Below are 23681 nucleotides of genomic sequence, written 5' to 3'. Positions count from 1 at the left end.
TTAAAAGGTTCAGTAGGACATCTTGGAAAATGCTAACTTTAGCCTGATAGCACTGAAAGAGAACATCCCACCCTCCCTGCAAATCGCCGTCCAAAGCCACGCCTCCTGAACTCATATACGCACACAGACCAGATGACCAGAGACAACATTACTACAATACATCATATGTCATTAACCGGTGAAAAAAACTTATAGTACAGTACTACAATACCAGGAAGGAAGATCAGGTTGTTGATGTTTGCCTGCCATTCTCGCTCTGTCTACACAGCGTACATGAACGTGCTGATGACGTATCCTGTCTGCGTGAACAGGGTGCGCAGAGGTATGCTAATATATACTGTATGTTGAGAGGCAGGCAGGAAAGTCAATACAAATGCTTGGAACGAGCGTTTTGATTGGACGAATATTTCTTGTTCCTACACTTTCCACAGAATATATAAATACAGATAAATACATTTAGGCAACTTAACTTAATGATTGCTATCGGTATGTGAAGAGACTTTCAACCAGCATAACAAAAAATGTTTCTGAAGACAATCACCAATTGAACCTTTAACTTCAGGTATCTACTGAAAAGCAGGGGTTTCTTGGGGAGCTTTGGGAGATGAGAGAGACTCTTGTCTTATTCACATCAGTGTTGATTAACTCAAATAGATGGCCAATAGACTCTGCTCAACAGATAAAAAAAAATATATATATATATAAACACCACGTTTGAGATGTTTAATCAGTTTCAAACTGCTTCAGGTTAAAATGATTCAGACAGTTTGTTCTTTGTTTTATCAGCATTTTTTGTAGGTCATATTTATCACTTAAATCATCACAATTATAAACCAGCTAGTTGCTTTGGATAAAACTTTCTGGTAAATAATAATGACAGTTACCTGACAGCTCTGGAGCTTCAGATCTTGTCTGTTTCATGACTCACTCCTCTGTACCTCTGCAGATAAGACTTGTTTGCTGTCATGACTCATGATAGAATTACCTCATCATCAACACCTATGTCAGTGGTTCTCAACTGGTTTGGCCTTGGGTCCCACGTTTTCCCACGGTCATCAAGCCGTGACCCACTTTATATATATATATACAGAGTTGGGTAGTAACTGATTACATGTAATCTGGATTACGTAATCAGATTCCAAAAATTAAGTACTTGTAATCAGAGTAAATTACATTTTAAAATACTCGTAATCAGACTACAGTTACTTTTTTATGGATTACATGATTACATATTATTCACACAATAGCAATAAATTATTCATAAATCATTGATTCCCCCTAATTTCTCTTTTTCATCTTTTAAATTTTCCTTTCTAAAATAGTCTACCGAATATATACTTATTATATATGTATAAATAGTCCAGTCTTGCGGACATTCACACAAAGATCAGTCATTAGTCGGGCGGCGACAGCATTTGAGCACTGGATTTACAAAAATCATTTCAGGTTTAAGAAGGGTTTCAACATTGCATCAACTACTGATGAACACATTCATTTTTATTTGAATTATTACTCTGTAGGTTTTTTAACCATGTATTATTAATTATAACTAATTAAAATGCACATATTCACGTAATTTTTAGATACATGTAATGCAGGCATTCCAAAACTTTTTGTCATCTAAACCTTATTCACCAAATATATTTGCTTTAAGTACCCCTGAGATTTTAAAATAAATATTTCAATAATTAAGTATCACATTTGCATGTTCACAGTTTCTTTGATGTTGATTAATGATCACATGGCATGCAGGTTTGTTTTAAAATGATTTATTTTAATTTTATTTTTTTATGATTTAATTAATTGTCAGCTTTTCATTAAACTCACAACCCACCGGCAGTTCCTTTACGAACCCTAGTTTGGGAAACTGTAATATAATGTTTAATGCACTTGAAATTACAATGAATGGAACAAGTTTTCTTACTCTTTGCATTTTTTACATCATTATGGTACAAGATAATGCTATTTAAATCAATGTGATAAACGAGTTAAAAAGTAATCTAAAAGTAATCTAAAAGTAATCTGATTATATTACCTAAAATGTGTAATGTAACAGATTACGTTACTGACTACAATTTTTGTCATGTAATCTGGAATCAGTAACGGATTACAATTTGTAAGTAATCTACCCAGCTCTGTATATATATATATATATATATATATATATATATATACAGGTGCATCTCGATAAATTAGAATGTCATGGAAAAGTTCATTTATTTCAGTAATTCAACTCAAATTGTGAAACTTGTGTATTAAATAAATTCAATGTACACAGACTGAAGTAGTTTAAGTCTTTGGTTCTTTTAATTGTGATGATTTAGGCTCACATTTAACAAAAACCCACCAATTCACTATCTCAACAAATTAGAATACTTCATAAGACCAATAAAAAAAAAAAAATTAGTGAATTGTTGGCCTTCTGGAAAGTATGTTCATTTACTGTATATGTACTCAATACTTGGTAGGGGCTCCTTTTGCTTTAATTACTGCCTCAATTTGGCATGGAGGTGATCAGTTTGTGTAAACTGTGGACTTCAGAAAACACAGTGGACCAACACCAGCAGATGACATGGCAGCCCAAATCATCACTGACTGTGGAAACTTCACACTGGACTTCAAGCAACATGGATTCTGTGCCTCTCCATTCTTCCTCCTGACTCTGGGACCTTGATTTCCAAATGAAATGCAAAATTTACTTTCATCTGAAAAGAGGACTTTGGACCACTGAGCAACAGTCCAGTTCTTTTTCTCCACAGCCCAGGTAAGATGCTTCTGACGTTGTCTCTGGTTCAGATGTGGCTTGGTAGCCCTTTTCCTGAAGACGTCTGAGCGTGGTGACTCTTGATGCACTGACTCCAGCTTCAGTTCACTCCTTGTGAAGCTCTCCCAAGTGTTTGAATCAGCTTTGCTTGACAGTATTCTCAAGCTTGCAGTCATGTTGTGTTTGTGCACCTTTTCCCAGCTAAGAAGATCAGCACTTTTAGAGTTTCATCCCCCTAACTGATGTGAGCATAAGTATTGGAACAGTTGCCTCACAGGTCTTCCTAAGTGATCAGCTGTGTCCTGTTGCATTAAATCTTTAGATATTAAAAGCAGGGAATGTGTCTTATCAGTTATATCCATAACGTCTGCATTCTGAATCTTGCATTCGATGATGACACACACACCAGGATGAAGACGAGGGAGCTGACTTTGAGATAAAAGCAAGCAATTTGGATGCTAAAAGAAAAGAGGAAGTCAGTTAGAGCTCTAGCAAAACAAAGGGCATGGAGGAATCAAGAGTTTGGAAACCACCAGCGACACCAGCAACCAACAACGACCTGATCGGCTGAGAAAACTAGTTGAGGTTTAATGACACACATTAAACCTGTCAACATCTCATCTGACCGCAGATACTGAATTGGGACAGCATGTTTTTCTCAAGCACTCTTTACTTTAAACTGCATCTGACAGAATGTGTTAACAGCTTTCATGCACGTCTTTTAAAATAAAAGTCTGGCATCAGAAAAACATTTAGAATTACGTTTTTTGTCGTTGATGTCTTTTCTTTGACCGTACACTCCGCGACCCACCAGTTGAGAAACATGTGACACAAAATTAATTCCAGCCATCTAAGGTCAAAGATGCAGCCTAATAGTGTCTCTTTTTCAGTTTGTGAAGACTTGTTTCCTGTCATGAGTCATGATAGAATTACCTCATCATCAACACCTATGTATGTCAGTGGTTCTCAACTGGTTTGGCCTTGGGTCCCGCGTTTTCCCACGGTCATCAAGCCGCGACCCACTTTATATATATATATATATATATATATACAGGTGCATCTCAATAAATTAGAATGTCATGGAAAAGTTCATTTATTTCAGTAATTCAACTCAAATTGTGAAACTCGTGTATTAGATAAATTCAATGTACACAGACTGAAGTAGTTTAAGTCTTTGGTTCTTTTAATTGTGATGATTTAGGCTCACATTTAACAAAAAACCACCAATTCACTATCTCAACAAATTAGAATTCTTCATAAGACCAATAAAAAAAAAATGTTTTGTGAATTGTTGGCCTTCTGGAAAGTATGTTCATTTAGTGTATATGTACTCAATACTTGGTAGGGGCTCCTTTTGCTTTAATTACTGCCTCAATTCGGCATGGAGGTGATCAGTTTGTGTAAACTGTGGACTTCAGAAAACACAGTGGACCAACACCAGCAGATGACATGGCAGCCCAAATCATCACTGACTGTGGAAACTTCACACTGGACTTCAAACAACATGGATTCTGTGCTTCTCCATTCTTCCTCCAGACTCTGGGACCTTGATTTCCAAATGAAATGCAAAATTTACTTTCATCTGAAAAGAGGACTTTGGACTACTGAGCAACAGTCCAGTTCTTTTTCTCCACAGCCCAGGTAAGATGCTTCTGACGTTGTCTCTGGTTTAGAAGTGGCTTGGTAGACCTTTTCCTGAAGACGTCTGAGCGTGGTGACTCTTGATGCACTGACTCCAGCTTCAGTTCACTCCTTGTGAAGCTCTCACAAGTGTTTGAATCAACTTTGCTTGACATTATTCTCAAGCTTGCAGTCATCCCTGTTGCTTGTGCACCTTTTCCTACCCAAATTCTTCCTTCCAGTCAACTTTGCATTTAATATGCTTTGATACAGCACTCTGTAAACAGCCACACCTTTCAGTAATGACCTTCTGTGACTTAACCTCTTCGTGGAGGGCGTCAATGTTCGTCTTCTGGATCATTGCCAAGTCAGCAGTCTTCTCCATTATTGTGGTTTCAAAGAACAAGAGATACCCAGGGATGGTCATTAATTGAAACTGAAATGTAAATACTCTAATGTTTTGAGGTACTGATTTTTGACTTTCATGAGCTGTAAGCTCTAATCATCAAAATTAAAACAAAAAACTTTTGAAATGTTTTACTTTACATGCAATGAATCTAAAATATATGAAATTTTCACTTTTTGAAATAACTTACAAGAAAAAATTTACTTTTTCACAACATTATAATTTATTGAGATGCACCTGTATATATACAGTGCCCTCCAAAAGTATTGGAACAGTAAAGACAAAATTGCTCTGTTGGCTGTGGAGTCAAGACATTTACAAATATGATTAAAAGCTGAATATGAGACAAAACTACAGAATGTCACATTGCATTATTGGGCGATTCAACACATAGATGTTTTACCAGCTAAGAAGATCAGCACTTTTAGAGTTTCATCCCCCTATCTGATGTGAGCATAAGTATAGGAACAGTTGCCTCACAGGTCTTCCTAAGTGATCAGCTGTGTCCTGTTGCATTAATTATTTAGATATTAAAAGCAGGGAATGTGTCGTATCAGTTATATCCATAACTTCTACATTCTGAATCTTGCATTCGATGATGACACACACAAACCAGGATGAAGACGAGGGAGCTGACTTTGAGACAAAAGCAAGCAATTTGGATGCTAAAAGAAAAGAGGAAGTCAGTTAGAGCTCTAGCAAAAACAAAGGGCATGGAGGAATCAAGAGTTTGGAAACCACCAGCGACACCAGCAACCAACCACGACCTGATCGGCTGAGAAAACAACAGTAGTTGACGTTTAATGACACACATTAAACCTGTCAACATCTCATCTGACCGCAGATACTGAATCGGGACAGCGTGTTTTTCTCAAGCACTCTTTACTTTAAACTGCATCTGACAGAATGTGTTAACAGCTTTCATGCACGTCTTTTAAAATAAAAGTCTGGCATCAGAAAAACATATAGAATTACGCTTTTTGTCGTTGATGTCTTTTCTTTGACCGTACACTCCGCGACCCACCAGTTGAGAAACATGTGACACAAAATTAATTCCAGCCATCTAAGGTCAAAGATGCAGCCTAATAGTGTCTCTTTTTCAGTTCGTGAAGCACGGTCAGGACCTTGAAAGGACCAAAACAAAGCTGCTTGAAGCAGCTAACTTTGTGGATAAGGTGAGATTGCTGTGAAGTGTACTATTAAACACACTTTTTATCATTTACCTGCTTCTGGACTCTAATATATTATGTGATTTGATGTTCTCAGTATTACAAATCACTGAACATCCGTGTGGCTCTGATTCGGTTGGAGATCTGGAACGATCAAGACAAGATCACTGTGACCAACAACCCATACAGCACCCTGGGTGCGTTTCTGACCTGGAGGAGGAAACAGCTGCCACAGCTGCCCAATGACAACGCTCAGCTAGTAACGTCAGTCTAGCTGTAGCTCCTCCCACCTCATTAACATATGATCAGATAATGATTACTGATAATGATCTTGTTTATAGTTTTAAAGGGGTCATAAACTAAAAAAAATAATAATTCCCTTGATGTTTTGACATAAGAGGTCATTGTACAATGAAAACATCCGGTAAGTTTTAGAACTCAAAACTTTCTCGTTAGTCTAAAACAGCTTATATTGAAGCCAGCTTGTGCAACTCTATGATGTAATAGTGTGGCTAAACACAGACTCCGCAGAAGATGATCAACGCCTGCTTCTACATCACTGCCTGTTTAGCCCCACCCACCAATACACGCATGTAGTGTTTATGAGAGATGCAAACGCAGGTCTCTGCAGAACCCAAAGGATAAACATTATTTGGTCCTTCGTTCACTTAATTTTATTCATTATAATTATTATTATTAATTGGATTCATTTGCAAACAAGGTACAATTCGACATGGGATTTTAAGAAATATTGAAACTAAAAGACAATGCTTGGATCCAACAGTAATGTCGCACCACACAAGTGCGAGTAACTGTTTTATTCCGGGTGTTAAAATACATGTTTTTGTCAAGGTTCCCTGTTGCAGAAAGCACGCTGCAAAGAAGCTGCAAAAAGGACATAAAAATAGTCCATAATGCTCTATAATCCAAATCTCCTGAAGCGATTTTATAAAGTTGTGTGAGAAACAGATATTCAATAGTGCTTCCTCTCCCTTTCTGTTCCACGTTGGTTTGAAAGGAAATGTGCGAGAGTAAATGATACAAATTTCATTTTTGGGTGAACTATCCCTTTAAATGTTTAGCTAGTCAGTGCATAGTTTTGATTTGGTTCCTCCATGGCTTTATTGGTATTTCATCAGTTGTTTTTGTTGTGTTTGTAGGGGTGTTTCTTTTCAGGGCACCATCATTGGTCTGGCTCCCCTTAAAGCCATGTGTTCTGAATACCAGTCCGGTGGAGTCAATTCGGTAAATTCACCTACAGCATTATTCCAGTTTTTATAGCCATGTGTGCTCAGTTTTTGTTTTTCTCCTGCCTCTCTCTCTATAGGACCACTCTGACAATGCTGTGGGAGTCGCTGCCACTATGGCTCATGAGATGGGGCATAACTTTGGTATGAGCCACGATAGTCCAGGCTGCTGTCTTGCTCAGCCCCAGGATGGAGGCTGTATTATGGCTGCTGCCACAGGGTGAGAACCAAAGATGCTATATCATTTCAAACCTGCATAACATTAATGATGACAGAATTTCAATTTTTGGTGAACTGTCACTTTTAAATCAACTTGACATAAAAGTCAATGTTCTTCAGGGATCCATTCCCTCGCGTTTTCAACCCCTGCAATCAGAAAGAGCTGAAGCGCCACCTGAGCTCTGGCGGGGGGAAGTGCTTGTTCAACCCTCCCAACACCAGGGTTATGCACGGTGGTCAGCGCTGTGGAAACGGATACTTGGAGGAAGGAGAAGAGTGTGATTGTGGGGAAGTGGAGGTCAGGAGAGAGTTTCATTGCTTCCTCTGTCTAGTTTTGTCCCACGTTGTTATTCCGATTGATCTTTCACGCTCACATTTTCCGTTTCTGTTTCCTTTACTACAAAGGAGTGCTCAAGTCCCTGCTGTAATGCCAACAACTGCACGTTAAAGATTGGAGCGGAGTGCGCACATGGAGTTTGCTGTCATGAGTGCAAGGTGAATCCCTGCCAGACTCATCTCACGCTTTCTCTCTACACCCTTTCCTATGGTGCTGCATCAGGAAAACTCTAAATAAAATAAAATAAAAATTTAATTCAATTAGTTAAAGAGTTTTAGTGTGAATTTTTGAATGTAAGTGGTGATATAAAGTAAATAATTAAGCAAACAAACAAACAAACAAAAAGGGATTTTTAGTATGAATTATGAATATTTTTGAGTCTGATTTTTAAGTGTTACTTTAAATGGTGGGAATGAAGGAATACATAAATAAATAAAAACAATTTTGTGTGTTTTGTGATGAGTTTACTTAAAGAAAATAAGCATACAAACTAACTAACAAATAAGGATTTTTAAAATGTTTTGATGAATTTAAATGGTAAGAATAAATAAATAAACAAACAGCATGTGGTGTTGCATTAAAGGTTAGTTTGAGAGTTTTTAAGAGAGCAATTTAAGTAATATTTTTAACCTTAATTATTAATTCATCGTCAAGTAATACAACAAAACTTTTATACTCAAGATTTGCTATCTGCAAAAAGTTTTGCCCTTAAAATGTTATAATATTGTTTATATAATTTAGACAGGTCTCAAATGTTGAAAGTGTAGTTCTCTGGCATTATTTTAAGAAAAACAGATTGTATTGTAAATAAATACAATTTGATCTGTTTGTTTTCTCACACTCTTGACCAGCTGAAGAGTCCAGGAGTGATGTGCCGTCCACCTTCTGGCTCCTGTGACCTGCCTGAGTACTGTGATGGGAAATCAGAGTCCTGCCCTGACAACTTTTACCTGGTGGACGGCAGCAGTTGTGCGAGTGGCAGTGCCTACTGTTACACAGGAATTTGTTTGACGCTGGAGCAGCAGTGCCTCTCTCTCTGGGGCAAAGGTCTGTCTTATAAAAGTCCCACAGTTTAAAAGTAACACTATAAAACCAATCACCCAATATTCAGTGAGTCACTGCCTCCACAAAAATAGCAGTAAATCAGCATATTAGAATGAATTCTGAAAAGAGTAATGATGCTGAAAATTTAGCATCACAGGAATTACAATTTAATTTTTTCCTTTTTTCCAAAGGAAATCCATGTGGCAGTGTGCTGTAGTTTACTGTATGGCGGATACTGTGCTTTGGCTGTGATCTTAGAATCTGAATGTGAGGCCATCTGCTGCTCTCTGTAGCCATCAGAGAAAGCATTTGAGTCTAGCTGAGATATACTACCGATTATAACATTCACATAACCATTAACTTGAGACATGAGATGATGTGTTTGTTCTGTTCTAGTTTCTGCTGTAAGGCTAATTTTCTGTCTCTGTGTCTTAGATGCACGTCCTGCTCCTGATCTTTGCTTTACTGATGTAAATAAAGCAGGCGATCCCTATGGAAACTGTGGCAGTTTCATGGGTACATACCGTAAATGCGCTGAAAGGTGAGATGCATATACTTATAGTTAAACTACTGATGAAATGTTTGGAATATTTAAGATTTTATGTTCTTCAAAGAAGTCTCTTATGCTCAACAAAGCTGCATTTATTTGATCAAAAATTCACTAGAAACAGTAATATTATGAAATATCTTTTTTTTTTTTTTACTTTCTCCAATTCTAATACATTTTAAAATGTAATTTATTCCTGTGTCACAAAAGCTGAATTTTCAGCATCTTTACTCCAGTCTTTAGTGTTACATGATCCTTCAGAAATCATACCAATATTTTGTGCTCAAGAAACATTTCTTATCTTTATCAGTGTTGAAAATGTTTTTGCTGCTTAAAATTCTTGTGGTAAGTGTGATAATGTACCATTCAAAAGTTTGGGGTACGAAATATTTTTTTAAAGGAAAGAAAAAGAAACTGTTATGCATTAAAAAAGAAATTAAAGACGCATTAAATGCTGTTCTTTTAAACGTAACGAAAATATTGAGCAGCAAAAGCTGTATTCAACATTTGATGAGAAGAACTATTATTAATATTTGAGCACCAAACCAGCAAATGATTTCTTGAAGATCATGTGACATTGGAGATTGCTGAAAATTCAGCTTTGCCTCACAGAAATGAATTGAATATTAAAACATTTAAATTAGTCGACCGATATTTGTTTTTCAGGCCTGATTATTACAGATCAAGTGGACCAATAACCGATATGTATGTCTGGTGTAAAAATGAAAATTAATGTCAAAATTAAGAATAACAAGGGCTCTGACAAAACCTTTTTTTAAAATGATTTTAAATTATTTAACTGGCAAATCGGGTTTTGAAAATGACCAATATCGATAACCATAGAAATAACTGGTTGACCCCTAATCAAAATATAAAAGTTATTTAAAATTTTAATAATATTTCACAATAGTACTGCTTTTAATGTATTTATGATTCAATAAATTTAGCCTTGGTGAGCATCAGAAATTTCTTTGAAAAGCATTAATAAATCTTAATTATTCCAAACGTTTGACCAGTATTTTAAGTCATCATCGTTTGGGCCGATCAAAGACGTTCCGTTGGTCTTCTGTTTAGGAATGCTAAATGTGGGAAGATTCAGTGTCTGAGTACTGCCAGCAAGCCTTTAGAATCCAATGCCGTCGCCATAGACACCAACGTCTGGGTTGGTCAACAGAAGATCCTGTGCAGAGGGACACATGTGTACCAGCACGGTCAGGGTAATGAGGAGCAGAGTGACACCCTAGACCCAGGCCTGGTTCAGACTGGGACCAAATGTGGGGAGAATGCGGTAGGTACTGATAGACTGAATAGGTCTAATATCAATTTGAGTGTATTGAGAATTTATTACATTAACTTTTTGCTTCATTTTCTATCTGAACAGATCTGTTTTGAAGGGGAATGCTGCAATGCATCCTTCCTGCAAGCTGATGAATGCAGTGCCAAATGTCATGGCCGTGGCGTAAGTTCATATTGCTTATTTATATGTAGAGCTTGCTGAGCTTTATTGTACATTCATGGTCATCTTATAGCTACTGAAGCATGTCCTGTTTACGTCATGTAGTTTCCTCAATGGCGGCGCGCACAATCGCAGCGGCTTCTCTCTCTCCCGACAGAACGGTGTTTTCGTGTTTTTTGTCTTGTAAGTCGCAATGTTTTTGCACATCTTCATCTCGTCTACCTGTCTGTAAGCGCGCATACAGTCGTGAGTTTCTGCTCGATGTCGGCAGAATCACATTTTTTGAGTTAAACTCAGCACACGCCGAAGAGCTGCGGGACCTCGGTCTGTTCCAAAAGCCTACTACATCACCGACCCCCACTACTGCATCTCGCCCACAGCGGAGGCGCTACAAGCGGCGTGAGAGGAAGCAGAAGAGGGGTAAGCGCGGAGGTATCCGAGCTAGGCTAGCGGCCAACCCACACAAGCCAGCTATCCCCACCATCGTACTGGCGAACGTACGCTCTTTGGACAATAAACTGGACTACATCCGACTACTCCGCTCCACTCAGAGGACTGTAAGAGACTGTTGTGTTTTTGTGTTTACGGAAACTTGGCTTAACAACAGCGTACCGGACTGCGCCATACAGCTCGACCAGCTAACATGCTATCGAGCTGACAGAGCTCACGTCGAGGGAGGTAAGATCCGCGGCGGCGGGCTTTGTGTTTACATCAATGATGCATGGTGTCGCGACGCTGTTGTGGTCTGCAAACACTGCTCACCCTTGGTGGAGTTTATGATTTTTAAGTGCCGGCCATTCTATCTACCGAGGGAATATTCAGCCATACTGCTAGTTGCTGTATACATCCCTCTCAGCTCCAACAACAACATCAGGAGTGAGGCACTAAATGAACTGTACCAGCACACCAGTGAGCAGCAGACAGCCCACCCAGATGCTTTTCTCATCTTGGCCGGGGATTTCAACCACGCAGACTTAAAGAGTGTGTTCCCAAAAATACATCAACACATAGACTTTCCAACAAGGGGAAAAAATACCCTGGACTTTGTTTACACCACCCAGAGAGGAACTTACAAGGCCCTCCCCCTCCCCCACCTCGGAGCCTCAGACCACATCACTGTCATGCTAATGCCTGCATACAGACCGCTCGTCAAAGTCATCAAACCAATACACAAACAGATTCAAGTGTGGCCGGAAGGGTCGTCAGAGGCACTTCAGGACTGTTTTGACACCACTGACTGGAATATGTTTAAACAGGCTGCCACATACAACAACACTACAGACCTCCAAGAGTACTCAGAGACTGTCACTGCCTACATCTCCAAGTGCATTGATGATGTAACAGTCACAAAGTCCATCACTGTCCGGGCCAACCAGAAGCCGTGGATGACAGGGGAAGTCTACAGACTGCTGAAGGCTCGGAACGCTGCCTTTAGAGCTGGAGATGAGGAGGGCCTGAAGACAGCTAGGGCCAACCTATCCCGCGGCATCAGAGAGGCCAAGAGACAGTACTCCAGGAGGATAGCCCATTGTTTCAGCGACAGCAGAGACACGCGGAGCCTGTGGCAGGGGATACAGACCATTACGGATTACAAGCCCCCACCACAGACCTGTGACAGCACCATCCCCCTGCTGAACGAGCTGAATGCCTTCTTTGCTCGCTTTGAGGCACAAAACAGCACCACTGCACAGAAGACTCCACCTCCTCCCGGCGACCAGGTGATGACGCTGTCCCCGGACAGCGTGAGGAGGTCCCTCAGCAGGATCAATGCACGCAAAGCTCCGGGTCCTGACAACATTCCTGGGCGTGTACTGAGAGACTGTGCAGTGGAACTCACTGATGACTTCACAGACATCTTCAACATCTCGCTAAATCAGGCCGTTGTCCCCACATGCTTCAAAGCTACCACCATCATTCCAGTCCCGAAGAAGTCATCTCCATCCTGTTTCAATGACTACCGTCCAATAGCACTCACTCCTATTCTCATGAAGTGCTTTGAACGGCTAGTCATGCACCACATCAAGTCTGTCCTCCCCCCCTCACTTGACCCCTTCCAGTTTGCATATAGGTCCAACCGCTCGACCGATGATGCCATCGCCACTGCCCTCCACCCAGCCCTCACACATCTGGACAAAAAAGACTCATATGTCAGGATGCTGTTCATAGACTTCAGTTCAGCATTCAACACAATCATCCCTCAACAGCTCACACACAAACTGGTCCAGCTGGGGCTCAACACCTCTCTGTGCAACTGGCTGTTGGACTTCCTGACCGGGAGACCTCAAGCAGTACGGGTTGGCAGTAACACATCCAGCACCATCACACTGAACACTGGGGCCCCCCAAGGATGTGTGCTGAGCCCCCTCCTCTTCTCTCTGCTGACCCACGACTGCACACCGTCACACAACTCTAACCTGATCATTAAGTTTGCGGATGACACAACTGTGGTGGGTCTCATCAGCAACAGAGATGAGACAAACTACAGGAGCGAGGTGAGCCGCCTGGCCGGGTGGTGCAGTGACAACAATCTCTCTCTGAATGTGGAGAAGACGAAGGAGATTGTTGTTGACTTCAGGAGAGTACACACTCAGCATGCCCCTCTGACCATCAACGGTGCGACTGTGGAGAGAGTGAGCAGCACCAAGTTCCTGGGTGTGCACATCACAGAGGACCTCTCCTGGACTAACAACACTGTAGCACTGGCCAAGAAAGCACAGCAGCGCCTCTACTTCCTCCGCAAACTCAGAAGAGCCAGAGCCCCGACCCCCATCATGTGCACCTTCTACAGAGGCACCATCGAGAGCATCCTAACCAGCTGCATCACTGTGTGGTATGGCGCTTGCAACGCATCCTGCCGCAAGTCACTTCAGCGAATAGTGAGAGCAGCTGAGAAGATCATTGGTGTCTCTCTCCCCTCCCTCCAGGACATTTACAACACCCGTCTCACCCGCAAAGCCCTCCGCATTGCAGGTGATCCCACCCACCCGACACACAGCTTCTTCAGTCTGCTGCCATCAGGGAGGAGACTGCGGAGTCTCCAGGCGAGGACCAGCAGACTGAAGGACAGCTTCATACATCAGGCTGTCAGGAAGCTGAACTCCCTCCCGTCCCTGCCCCCCCTCCCCTTTTCTTACCACATACAACACTGAACTCTGACACTATGAGAACCCCCCCACCCCCAGGACCAGCCACCTACTTACAAACTGTGACCAGCACCTCTCACTTGTGCAGCATTGGACTGATCACTACCTAATCCAGCATTGACTGCAAACTACCTCCTCGGATAGTCTCATAAAAAGACTGTTCTCCTGTCAATTTAACAGACTGACAAGCTCTTTTTGCACTACACACATATCTGCACAGTGTTTGTTTTATTTAACTGGAATTTAACACTCTATCTATTCTGCCATGTCACTTTATCTATCTTTTTTTATTTTTCTACAATGTCCTCAGACTGACAAGCTCTTTTTGCACTATACATATATCTGCACAGTTTTGGTTTATTTAACTGGTTTGCACTCCATCTATTCTACCATGTGCCTTATGTCACTTTATCTATCTTTCCTTTATTTTTATTTTTATACAATGTTCTCAGATTGATAAGCTCTTTTTGCACTACAAATATATCTGCACAGCCATGCGCCTTATGCCACTTTATCCATTTCTTTATTTTTTTTTTACAATGTCCTTACTTGTATAGCTATAGAGTTGTATGTACATATGTTTAAACCGTATTATCTGTATTTGAACGTGTTTAATGTTAACTGTTTACACCAAGGGTCTGAGGGTAATGCAATTTCAATTCTCTGTATGTATGTGCTGTACATGTGGAAGAATTGACAATAAAGCAGACTTGACTTGACTTGATCATTTCCTCTAACGGTAAATACTCACTTATCTATAACGATAAGTGAAAAAAATCCCTCACTATTCTTGCTAGTAATCACGGAGGTTAATATTTATAAATATGTTGTGGCGGGAGGAGTCCTCCTCCTCGACGCACCCTTCCTGGACCCACGAGGACACCAGCGTGCATGCACGGGGAAGAGACCGGTCTCACGAGGAGAGGTGCGCTCGGCATTTAAGCAGCGGCGGTGATGAGGCTCCATTCACATCAGGTGCGCCTCATCACACGCCGCCAGCCGTGGCTATTCAGCGCCCCTCCTCTCTCGCACACCCACTCCCGTCGGGAGCCTGGCGAAGGGCAGCGAATACGGGACGGGTGGTGATGATAATAAGGGGGGAGGCAGCCGACTCGTCACATCCCCCCTCCCAAGCGACATCCCTGTCCTAGGGTCGCCGCCCACGCGGGAGTGCTACCTTCCTCAACCAGGCTCCAGCGGTCGGAGTGGGCGGGGCAGGGATTCCTCTCCGGGCAACTCTCCCTCTCGCACCGCGCCGGAACCGGGACAGAGAAACCGGGTATTAGTTGTCAGCCTCAACCAACCACAGGGTAAATGACCAATAGAAAGTAGGGGTGTGCGATATGACGATTTTTGATCGTGGACGATAAAAATGTCTCCACGATCTGCTTTTGAAGAAATATCGTAGTATCATGCTACAGAACACATTATGTCAAATACAGTTCTGGTCTCCGTCTCTATATACTGTACAACACGACATACAGCAGTAGAGTTACTCTGACAGGACACTGCACTTATTCGCGATCGCAAAAGTACATTATTTGCACACAAGCCTTGCTGGTTAAATGTTTAATTCGCGCGCTGGTCTGACGTGCGCTTTTTCTGAGCGCATACACCTGAAGCACGTGCACTAAAACGCCTGTCTAACAGCGCGAGCGCCTGATTACTCAACTAAGTTATATTTTGCGCTAATACTGTCAAAACACACAAGGTTTACATACAGACTGAGTTGGTTATTTCTAAAATGAAAGTAAATAGTTAAGAGAGAAACGGATGCGTGCCTGTATATTAGATGCGTGCAGCTCTTAAAGGGACAGGACACTAAACATGCTGTCGACTGTCATTAAAGGGATAGTTCACCCTAAAATTTAATTTCTGTCATTATTTACTCTCTCACATGTTGTCCCAAACCTCTATTAATTTCTTGTGCTGAACCCAAAATAAGGTATTTTGAAGAATGAGGGTAACCAAACAGTTGCTGGTCTACATTGACTTTGATAGCAAGAAAGAAAAATCCCATGGAAATCACTGAGGACCAGCAACTGTTTGGTTTTCCACCTTCTTCAAAATAGCATTTATGTTCAGCAGAAGAAAGAAACTCATTCAGGTTTAAAACAACTTTTGAGTAAATGATGGTATAAAAATAAAACATTATGACAGAATTGACAGACAGATGACAGAATATTTATTTTTGGGGGAAATATTCATTTAACGTTAACAAAACAACAAAACGCAAAGAGAAAAATCACTCACTATTCTTGACTGAAAAACTTTAATACAGTTGCTTTAGGAATCAGTCTATGTAGTGTTTCATTTTTATATTTGTTCATTCAATTTCATTGAATGCTCCTGCTAAATACACCTATTGTACCTGAAAATAAAGCACTGTTTTTATTATTTGTATATTATGTGTGTTTGTAATGTGTATCTTTGTTCTTATTTTTTAATAAGATAAAATAATGAAAAAGATTTTTTATCTTCACCCACTTTGGCCTAAATATCTGCCATGCGTCTTTGTCTTTCTAGTTTGGCTGTAATGCTCAGACAACTTGTAAAACCAAAATAGTAAAACTAACATGACAAAGAATCGTGATAAAATCGTGAATCGTGATATGATATTTTTCCCATATCGCCCACCCCTAATAGAAAGAACGTCACTTACCCCTTTGGTGGCTGGGAGGCTGTCCCCGTCGTTCCTCTGTCCCCGTGCGGGTTCCACGGCTTTTTTTGGCGAGCGAGAGGGGATGACGTCATCAGGTGTTGCCCAACTGCGCTGTCTAGCTCCGCCTGCCCGCATTCTCCACCACTGTGGCGGGAGGAGCAAACGATAGACACAGTGGGTGTGGCGTCAAGCCTCGGAGAGGTTTTTATTAAACAATAAAAAGGTAAAATAAAGTGTCCAAAAGGGGGAAAAGTGTCCAAATAAACGGGGAATCTGGTGTCCTCGTGCTGCGGGGCTTGTGCAGGAGGCTAGTGTTCAGAAGGGAAGGGTCCAGGGAAGGGGCGGAGTCCGGTGGCCGCATGCGCTCCCCTCTCGGGGCCGGGAGCGAGTGGCGGCGGCGTCTCTTGCGCGGCTTCTTCCAACTCCTGGGTTCCCGGCGCTTCTGGGGGATTCGACGGCCCGGCATGAAAGCTTATGAAAGTAAAAAATCCTGTATCTCAAAATATTTGAATATTTCCTAAGATCAATCAAAAAATGGATTAGCAAAACATAAAAGTTCAAGTTCTTTAAAGTATGTTCATTTATGTACTCAATACTTGGTCGGGGCTCCTTTAGCACAAACTCCAGCATCAGTGAGGAATGGCATGGAAGAGATCAGCCTGTGGCTCTGCGGTGGCACTATTGAGCCTTCAGCTCGTCTGTATTGTTGGATCGACTTGTTTCTCATCTTTCTCTTGAAAATATCCCATAGATTTCATATGGGGTTCAGGTCAGGCATGTTGGCTGGCCAATCAAGTACAGTAATATTATGGTCAGCAAACCACTTGGAAGTGTTTTTGGCACTGTGGGTAGGTGCTAAAGTCCTGCTGGAAAAGCAAATCAGCATCTCCATAAAGCTTGTCAGCAGATGGAAGCATAAAGTGCTCTAAAATCTCCTGGTAGACGGCTGCATTGACTCTGGACTTGATAAAACACAATGGACCAACACCAGCAGACGTCACGGCACCCCAAATCATCACTGACTTCAGAAACTTCACACTGGACTTCAAGCAGCTTGGATTCTGTGCCTCTCCTGTCTTCCTCCAGGCTCCAGACATTGATTTCCAAATGAAAAGCAAAATTTTAATTTATCTGAAAAGAGGATTTGGACCACTGAGCAACAGTCCAGTTCTTTTTCTCCACAGCCCAGGTAAGATGCTTCTGACGATGTTTCTGTTTCAGAAGTGGCTTGGTAGCCCTTTTCCTGAAGACGTCTGAGCGTGGTGACTCTTGATGCACTGACTCCAGCTTCAGTTCACTCCTTGTGAAACTCTCCCAAGTGTTTGAAACGGCTTTGCTTGACAGTATTCTCAAGCTTGCGGTCATCCCTGTTGCTTGTGCACATTTTCCTACCCAATTTCTTCCTTCCAGTCAACTTTGCATTTAATATGCTTTGATACAGCACTCCTTGAACAGCCACTCCTTTCAGTAATGACCCTCTGTGACTTACCCTCTGGACCACTGCCAAGTCAGCAGTGTTCCCCATTATTGTGGTTTCAAAGAACAAGAGATACCCAGAATTTATACTGTATGGATGGTCATTTATTGAAACTCAAATGTAAATATTCTTATATTTTGAAATGCAGATTTTTGACTTTCATTAGCTGTAAGCTCTAATCATCAAAATTAAAACAAAAAAAACTTTTGAAGTGTTTTACTTTACATGTAATGAATCTAAAATATATGAAAGTTTCACTTTTTGAAATAAGTTACAAGAAAAAAATAACTTTTTCACCATATTCAAATTTTCTGAGATGGTGCATAAAACTAGCATCTAAAGTACTGTAGTCCATACATTTTGTGTGCTATATATTCAAAGTCTACTGAAGCAATACAATGGTTTAAAAAAAAAAAATATATTAAATATCAAATATCATTAATTACTGACAATCTTTCCCTCTGCTGTAGCCACATCAAAGCTAACATAATAAGTCTAATCTAATGGTCCATATGTTAGTCTGTTCTTTTTAGGTTTAATTTTTGAGGGATCTATTCTTTTAAATAGTTTTTAAAAAAAATGTTTCCCTACAGCTTTGTAATAATAACCACAACTGTCATTGTAACTCGGGTTGGGCACCACCGTTTTGTGAGATGTCGGGTTCAGGAGGAAGTTTGGACAGTGGGCCTGTGATCACACACAGTACGTCAACAGACACTGAATAAAAATTTATATTTCTTTGAATGTTATCTTAAATTTGCTCTTTTGTTGATCCATTTTGTTCTCTTCTTATCTTGTGCAGGCAACCTTTATCTTGTTCTGGTTCTCCTGATCCTGTTTTTCCTTCTGGGATTGGCTATCCTTGTTGTCTGTTGGTGCCGCAGCAAACAGAAGCTCCTTTCCACCAAAAGGCCCACCCTTCCTGCTACCCAAATATGCATAAAGTAATCTAAATTCTTAACTGTGAAATGCAAACACATTCATGCAGTGATCTTCATGTATTTGGCACTTCTTGCTTTAGAAAATGTGTTATTTCTCTTCTTGTCAGTGTTCCAGACACCCCTGAGACTAAAAGTCACACCACGGGTCACTCCAACCCAGTGTTCCTGCCAAAGAAATCTCATGCTGATGAACAGGTGTGAAGTTGTTTTGTTGTCAGCATAGGTTCACAGTATATCCATCCAAAAGCACAGTTTTGTGGATCATTGGCTTTGTTTCAAAAGCAAGCAAAAATGTTCTGTATACAACTCAAATCCATTTAGCTGTCTGTTGATCAAACAGCAAAAAGAAAACACCCATATCAGTGCTGTTATTAACTAAATCAATTAAAAATATATTTTTGTTAACTGAAATAAAGCTGAAAAAAATTATCTATTTAAAAAAACTATGCTTAAAATACAATGGAAAAACTGGAAATGTTACATTGGCAACTAACTGAAATGAATAAAGTTTAATAAAACTAAATAGAAATATTCTAAAAAGCACAAAACAAAATAACTAAAATGTATACTAAAATAGAAATGAAAACTGAAGATATAAAATATTACAAGCTAATTCAAAAAATATTAATAAACACTGATCCATATGTGTTTTTAAATTTGATTAAAATCAGATTTTTGGCAATGCACTTCAGTCTGAACAGGCAAGTTAGATTTCAAGTAGTTTATTCTGTCATTTTAGACACAATAGAAACTAACAAGAGCTTAGGCGAGAAATGTCTAAGTAATTTACAATGTGTGAGCGAAGATACCCATGAAAATAAATTTCAGGGGTTGAATATCAACCCATAATGAAAAACGACTTCACTGTCTGATCAAATAGCTCCGATTTGATTACTTACAAAATTCATTTGAACTGGTGCAGCCATTTGTCACTGAAAATGACCCACATTCCACCATCCCAAGAATCCTTGTGAAATGTATTCATTGTTATGATAAAATGTATTATTCATATTCATATTCATATTATATTTGCATTCTTCAGGCCAGTCCTCGAGCGAGTCCTACAGGTCCACCCAGATCCAGACATTCTGTTGTTCGACCCACTGTGAAACCACCTCCAATCCCAGCCTATGCTGCACACAAGCAGAGTTTACAGCATTCAGAGTCGCCCCAGCCATCTCCATCAGCACCCCCCAAAACAAGACCGCTACCACCCAACAGACCCCCTCCACCCTGTCCCATAAACAAACCCTCCCAGCCTGCAGAAGTAAGTGTCTTCCTGAGCAAATGCACTTCTAGTTCAGTCATGCAGTGAAATATTTCTTAATAATTAGTCTTTCTGCATAAATGTAGTGGATTGACTTAAATATTTGGTGTGCCAAGCTGGTTAAGGTTATTTATCAGGTTATTTAGAAGCAGGTTATTTATCAGGTAAATGTTCTTTTCAAGTCTTTGAGTCAGTCGACCCTACAAAGGCTTCACACATTTAATGGAGAGGAAACCCTGTTAAGAATATGGGTGAAATATTAAGGTACAAACAGCAAGGGAACCATGCAAAGGAACTGTCATTCACGTGTAAGCAAAATACAGATACAAAATAGTTCAGAAATTTAAATACTCAATTCTCAATTCAAAATTTCAAGAAAAAGGGTTTCCATGACATATGATATTTAACAATTCAGAATTAAACCAAATTCAGTTCATTCCTTTTCATCTCAGATCACTTGGGTTGGAAACCAACAGTTCTTAATTTGTTTGCTGTGCACTGTTCAAAATAGCAGTTTATAAATCAGTCCATATGCAATCAAGCCTTCAAGAACCCTTAAGTTTATTCAAACTTGCATTACGCTAATCACTTCATTTTGCAGTTTGAAGAGATTTCTTGTAACAGTTCAAACAAACATTTAATACTTGCTCATGAAAAATCAGCTGACAAACCCACCAAAAGCAGCAAATACCCATTTCATCTGCTCTCCCTTGTTCATCACATAATTAGTTTTCTCTGTAACCATCCAGCAAACTTCCAAACAATGTCCATATATTTCAAGACAGTCACTGAACAATCCTTATGGCAACATATAATTATCCCAACATATCTTCTGCTAAACGAGCTAAAAGCATCTGGAGATATGCTATCCACACCTTTCCATTGTACATTGTACAATATATCCATGTGGGCCTACCATCTTGGATTCTTAACATGCCATGTGCTTACCAGAACATCATGTGACTCAAAACAGCACGTCCGTCACATAATAAATGAACTGTTTACTGACCATGATTGCACATTATAAAATATTTGTGGTGTTTCATCCAGATGCTGCCTAAGAATGGTGTGCCAGTGTCACCAGCCATGTTGCAGAAAGGGAAATCCAATCTGATGCCCCCTTCTGGGCCTTTTCAAAATGTCAGGTAATCAGAAGGGAGAAATCATAAGCACAGAACACTAGCATGGTGTTAGGAATTATAATAATTATTATTATCAATCATTAGTTGTAATTCTTAATATGATTGTGTTTTAGGTTCCAAAGGGAAGTTTCTGGAAAGAGCTGAGTTGCAGTGAAGCTCATATTGGCGCTACATTGTTCAAGTCTGCGCCTTTAAGATGACCAATCAAACTGCCTCACACATATAGTGATGCCCGCCTTATTGACTTGAACACAGAATGAAGGATACCTTCCAACTTTTTTTCAGGGGGTGCAGTTCCACTACTCCTGTGCCATATGTTGCATTTGCTTTTTTATGTCTATTTATTACAGAGACCTCAGAGAAAAGAAAAACAAAAAACTATGAAGTATGGCATTATAATCCAATAAGAGCATGGGTCATCTGAAAGAATATCTTGCACCGAGAATATGAAATGTAAATTTTTGCACGCAGTAGTAAAACATTGTAAGTAAGTACATTATATGCATAGAATGCACTGTCAGTCCAATTTAGTTAAATAATCTGTGCTCAGGAAACAGCTCTGGAAAGGAATATAAAAAAAGATCAAAGCTTGTTTTCATAGCAATAATAATTCAAAAACCTTAATGATTTGTATAGCACTGGGTTAAATTCTGTGTAGTCATATAATATGTATAGTATGTACTGTATAAGAAGTTAAAAAATAACCTGTCTTGAAGGGTGTTTGCGTTGATGCTGGATAAGAAAGGGTTCAAATTACATATGGTGCTTTGTTTTTAAAATCTTAAATGTACTTTTTTAGATAACGCTTGATTAAATTTTCTGTTTAATACGGGCATTAACCAAGGGAATGTATTTAGGTTTAGATAACCTATAAACATGTAAATATGTATCTTAAGGTATTCTTTTTCTTTCTTTGGTTGTCAGTCATTTGGGGGGAAAATCTCTGGACAATTTATTATAATTTCTCCTTTCATAATGTTTTATGACCTACTATGACCAATGTACTGGTTTTCTGTCAGATTTGTCATGTTGTAGTTAAACGTATTTATTCATACCTTTAAATTGTAAAATGCAATGACGCCTTAAAATTGGGTTTACATGAATCATGGAAGTGTTTATGTATTGTGAATGTAAAGGTGGCTTGATATTGCACACTGCATAAGTCAGAAAAAAAGTCACTGTCATTTTTATTTGGCTTAATTTTAGTTTCTTTATTAAAAATAAAAATGTTGTCCTATGCAAAATGCTGTAATGCAGTGCCTTCCGTGTGAAGCCAGAAATAAATTTTCATTTTATCTTTAATTAATCTTAATCTTCATTTAATTGATCTTCATTTAATCTGTAATACATCTATTCAATTAATATTGTTATTCATATTACTACTTCTACTTGTTATGATTTTCAATAAGAAAATTGGTGTACATTCTTGAAGTTGAAGAATATATGAAAAGTTCAGATGATAAAGTCTAAAAGTGCCATCTGAAACTGTCGTCTAAAATTAGCATTTTTATCAGGCTCCTATGTTTAGGTTCAGTAATTTTACTCTAACCCTTTCATGCATGGTGTCCACATTTGTGGACAGTTAATTTAACTCAATTTAGGGTTCATTTATCATGGTAATTTTAATCCAAGATGACTGACAGCGATAGCAATGTGCTAAATGCCCCAGGCATATCTGTGAAAAACTTTTATACAAGGAGGTCAATTGAGGTAAAAAAAAAAATATTAGTATGTACAGTAAAGTATTGTAGCAAATCAGCTCGAAAGGGAAATATTTATAATTAAAAATAACTGGTTATAATTAATTATGAATATTTAGATCAGATCTTAGAATTAACTGTTACAGAATCAATATTACAATGATTTAATTTGTTCATCCACCAACAGTATCATCATTTATCAATTCTAGGAAAGATTATTTTCCTGGCCAAGAAAGAATAACTTTCCTACTTCATACAGTACCATTAACTTAGCATGAAGCAAGATCAACATTCAGTGACTCCAAATTGTGAGCAGTACACCGAGGCAATCAATTGTGAATATAATGAATTTAATAAATGACACTACGGCTAACATACAACTAGACTAAGCAAAACACATATATGCAGAATGAAGGAAAGTAAGGAAAGAGAGAGAGAGAAGAACAAAGAATGGCAGTATTTCACATCAATTAACCACAACCCTATTGAGAATCATCAGAGAATCAAAATTCACCTTAAAAGGGGTTCAAACTTAAACAC

At 39.5% G+C, this 23681-nt stretch overlaps 1 protein-coding gene across 1 annotated transcript in view; it reads left to right on the top strand.

Moving 5' to 3' along the window:
• LOC306883529 (disintegrin and metalloproteinase domain-containing protein 19-like) overlaps positions 1-22745 on the top strand; it is a 46949-nt gene extending 24204 nt beyond the window's left edge. The window contains exons 8-23 of the mRNA XM_079438843.1: positions 5894-5965; positions 6057-6223; positions 7120-7204; positions 7287-7426; positions 7546-7723; positions 7831-7920; positions 8614-8809; positions 9242-9347; positions 10428-10641; positions 10735-10812; positions 18685-18793; positions 18894-19035; positions 19140-19227; positions 20075-20299; positions 21350-21444; positions 21555-22745. Coding sequence (XP_079294969.1) covers positions 5894-5965; positions 6057-6223; positions 7120-7204; positions 7287-7426; positions 7546-7723; positions 7831-7920; positions 8614-8809; positions 9242-9347; positions 10428-10641; positions 10735-10812; positions 18685-18793; positions 18894-19035; positions 19140-19227; positions 20075-20299; positions 21350-21444; positions 21555-21585 — 2016 coding nt within the window. The 3' untranslated portion in view covers positions 21586-22745. The remainder of the gene's footprint in view (positions 1-5893; positions 5966-6056; positions 6224-7119; positions 7205-7286; positions 7427-7545; positions 7724-7830; positions 7921-8613; positions 8810-9241; positions 9348-10427; positions 10642-10734; positions 10813-18684; positions 18794-18893; positions 19036-19139; positions 19228-20074; positions 20300-21349; positions 21445-21554) is intronic.
• The last annotated feature ends 936 nt before the right edge of the window (positions 22746-23681 follow it).

Source organism: Barbus barbus (assembly GCF_936440315.1).
Source record: "Barbus barbus genome assembly, chromosome: 17".
NCBI classification, from domain to species: domain Eukaryota; kingdom Metazoa; phylum Chordata; class Actinopteri; order Cypriniformes; family Cyprinidae; genus Barbus; species Barbus barbus.
This window is presented reverse-complemented; position numbering and strand designations above follow the sequence as displayed.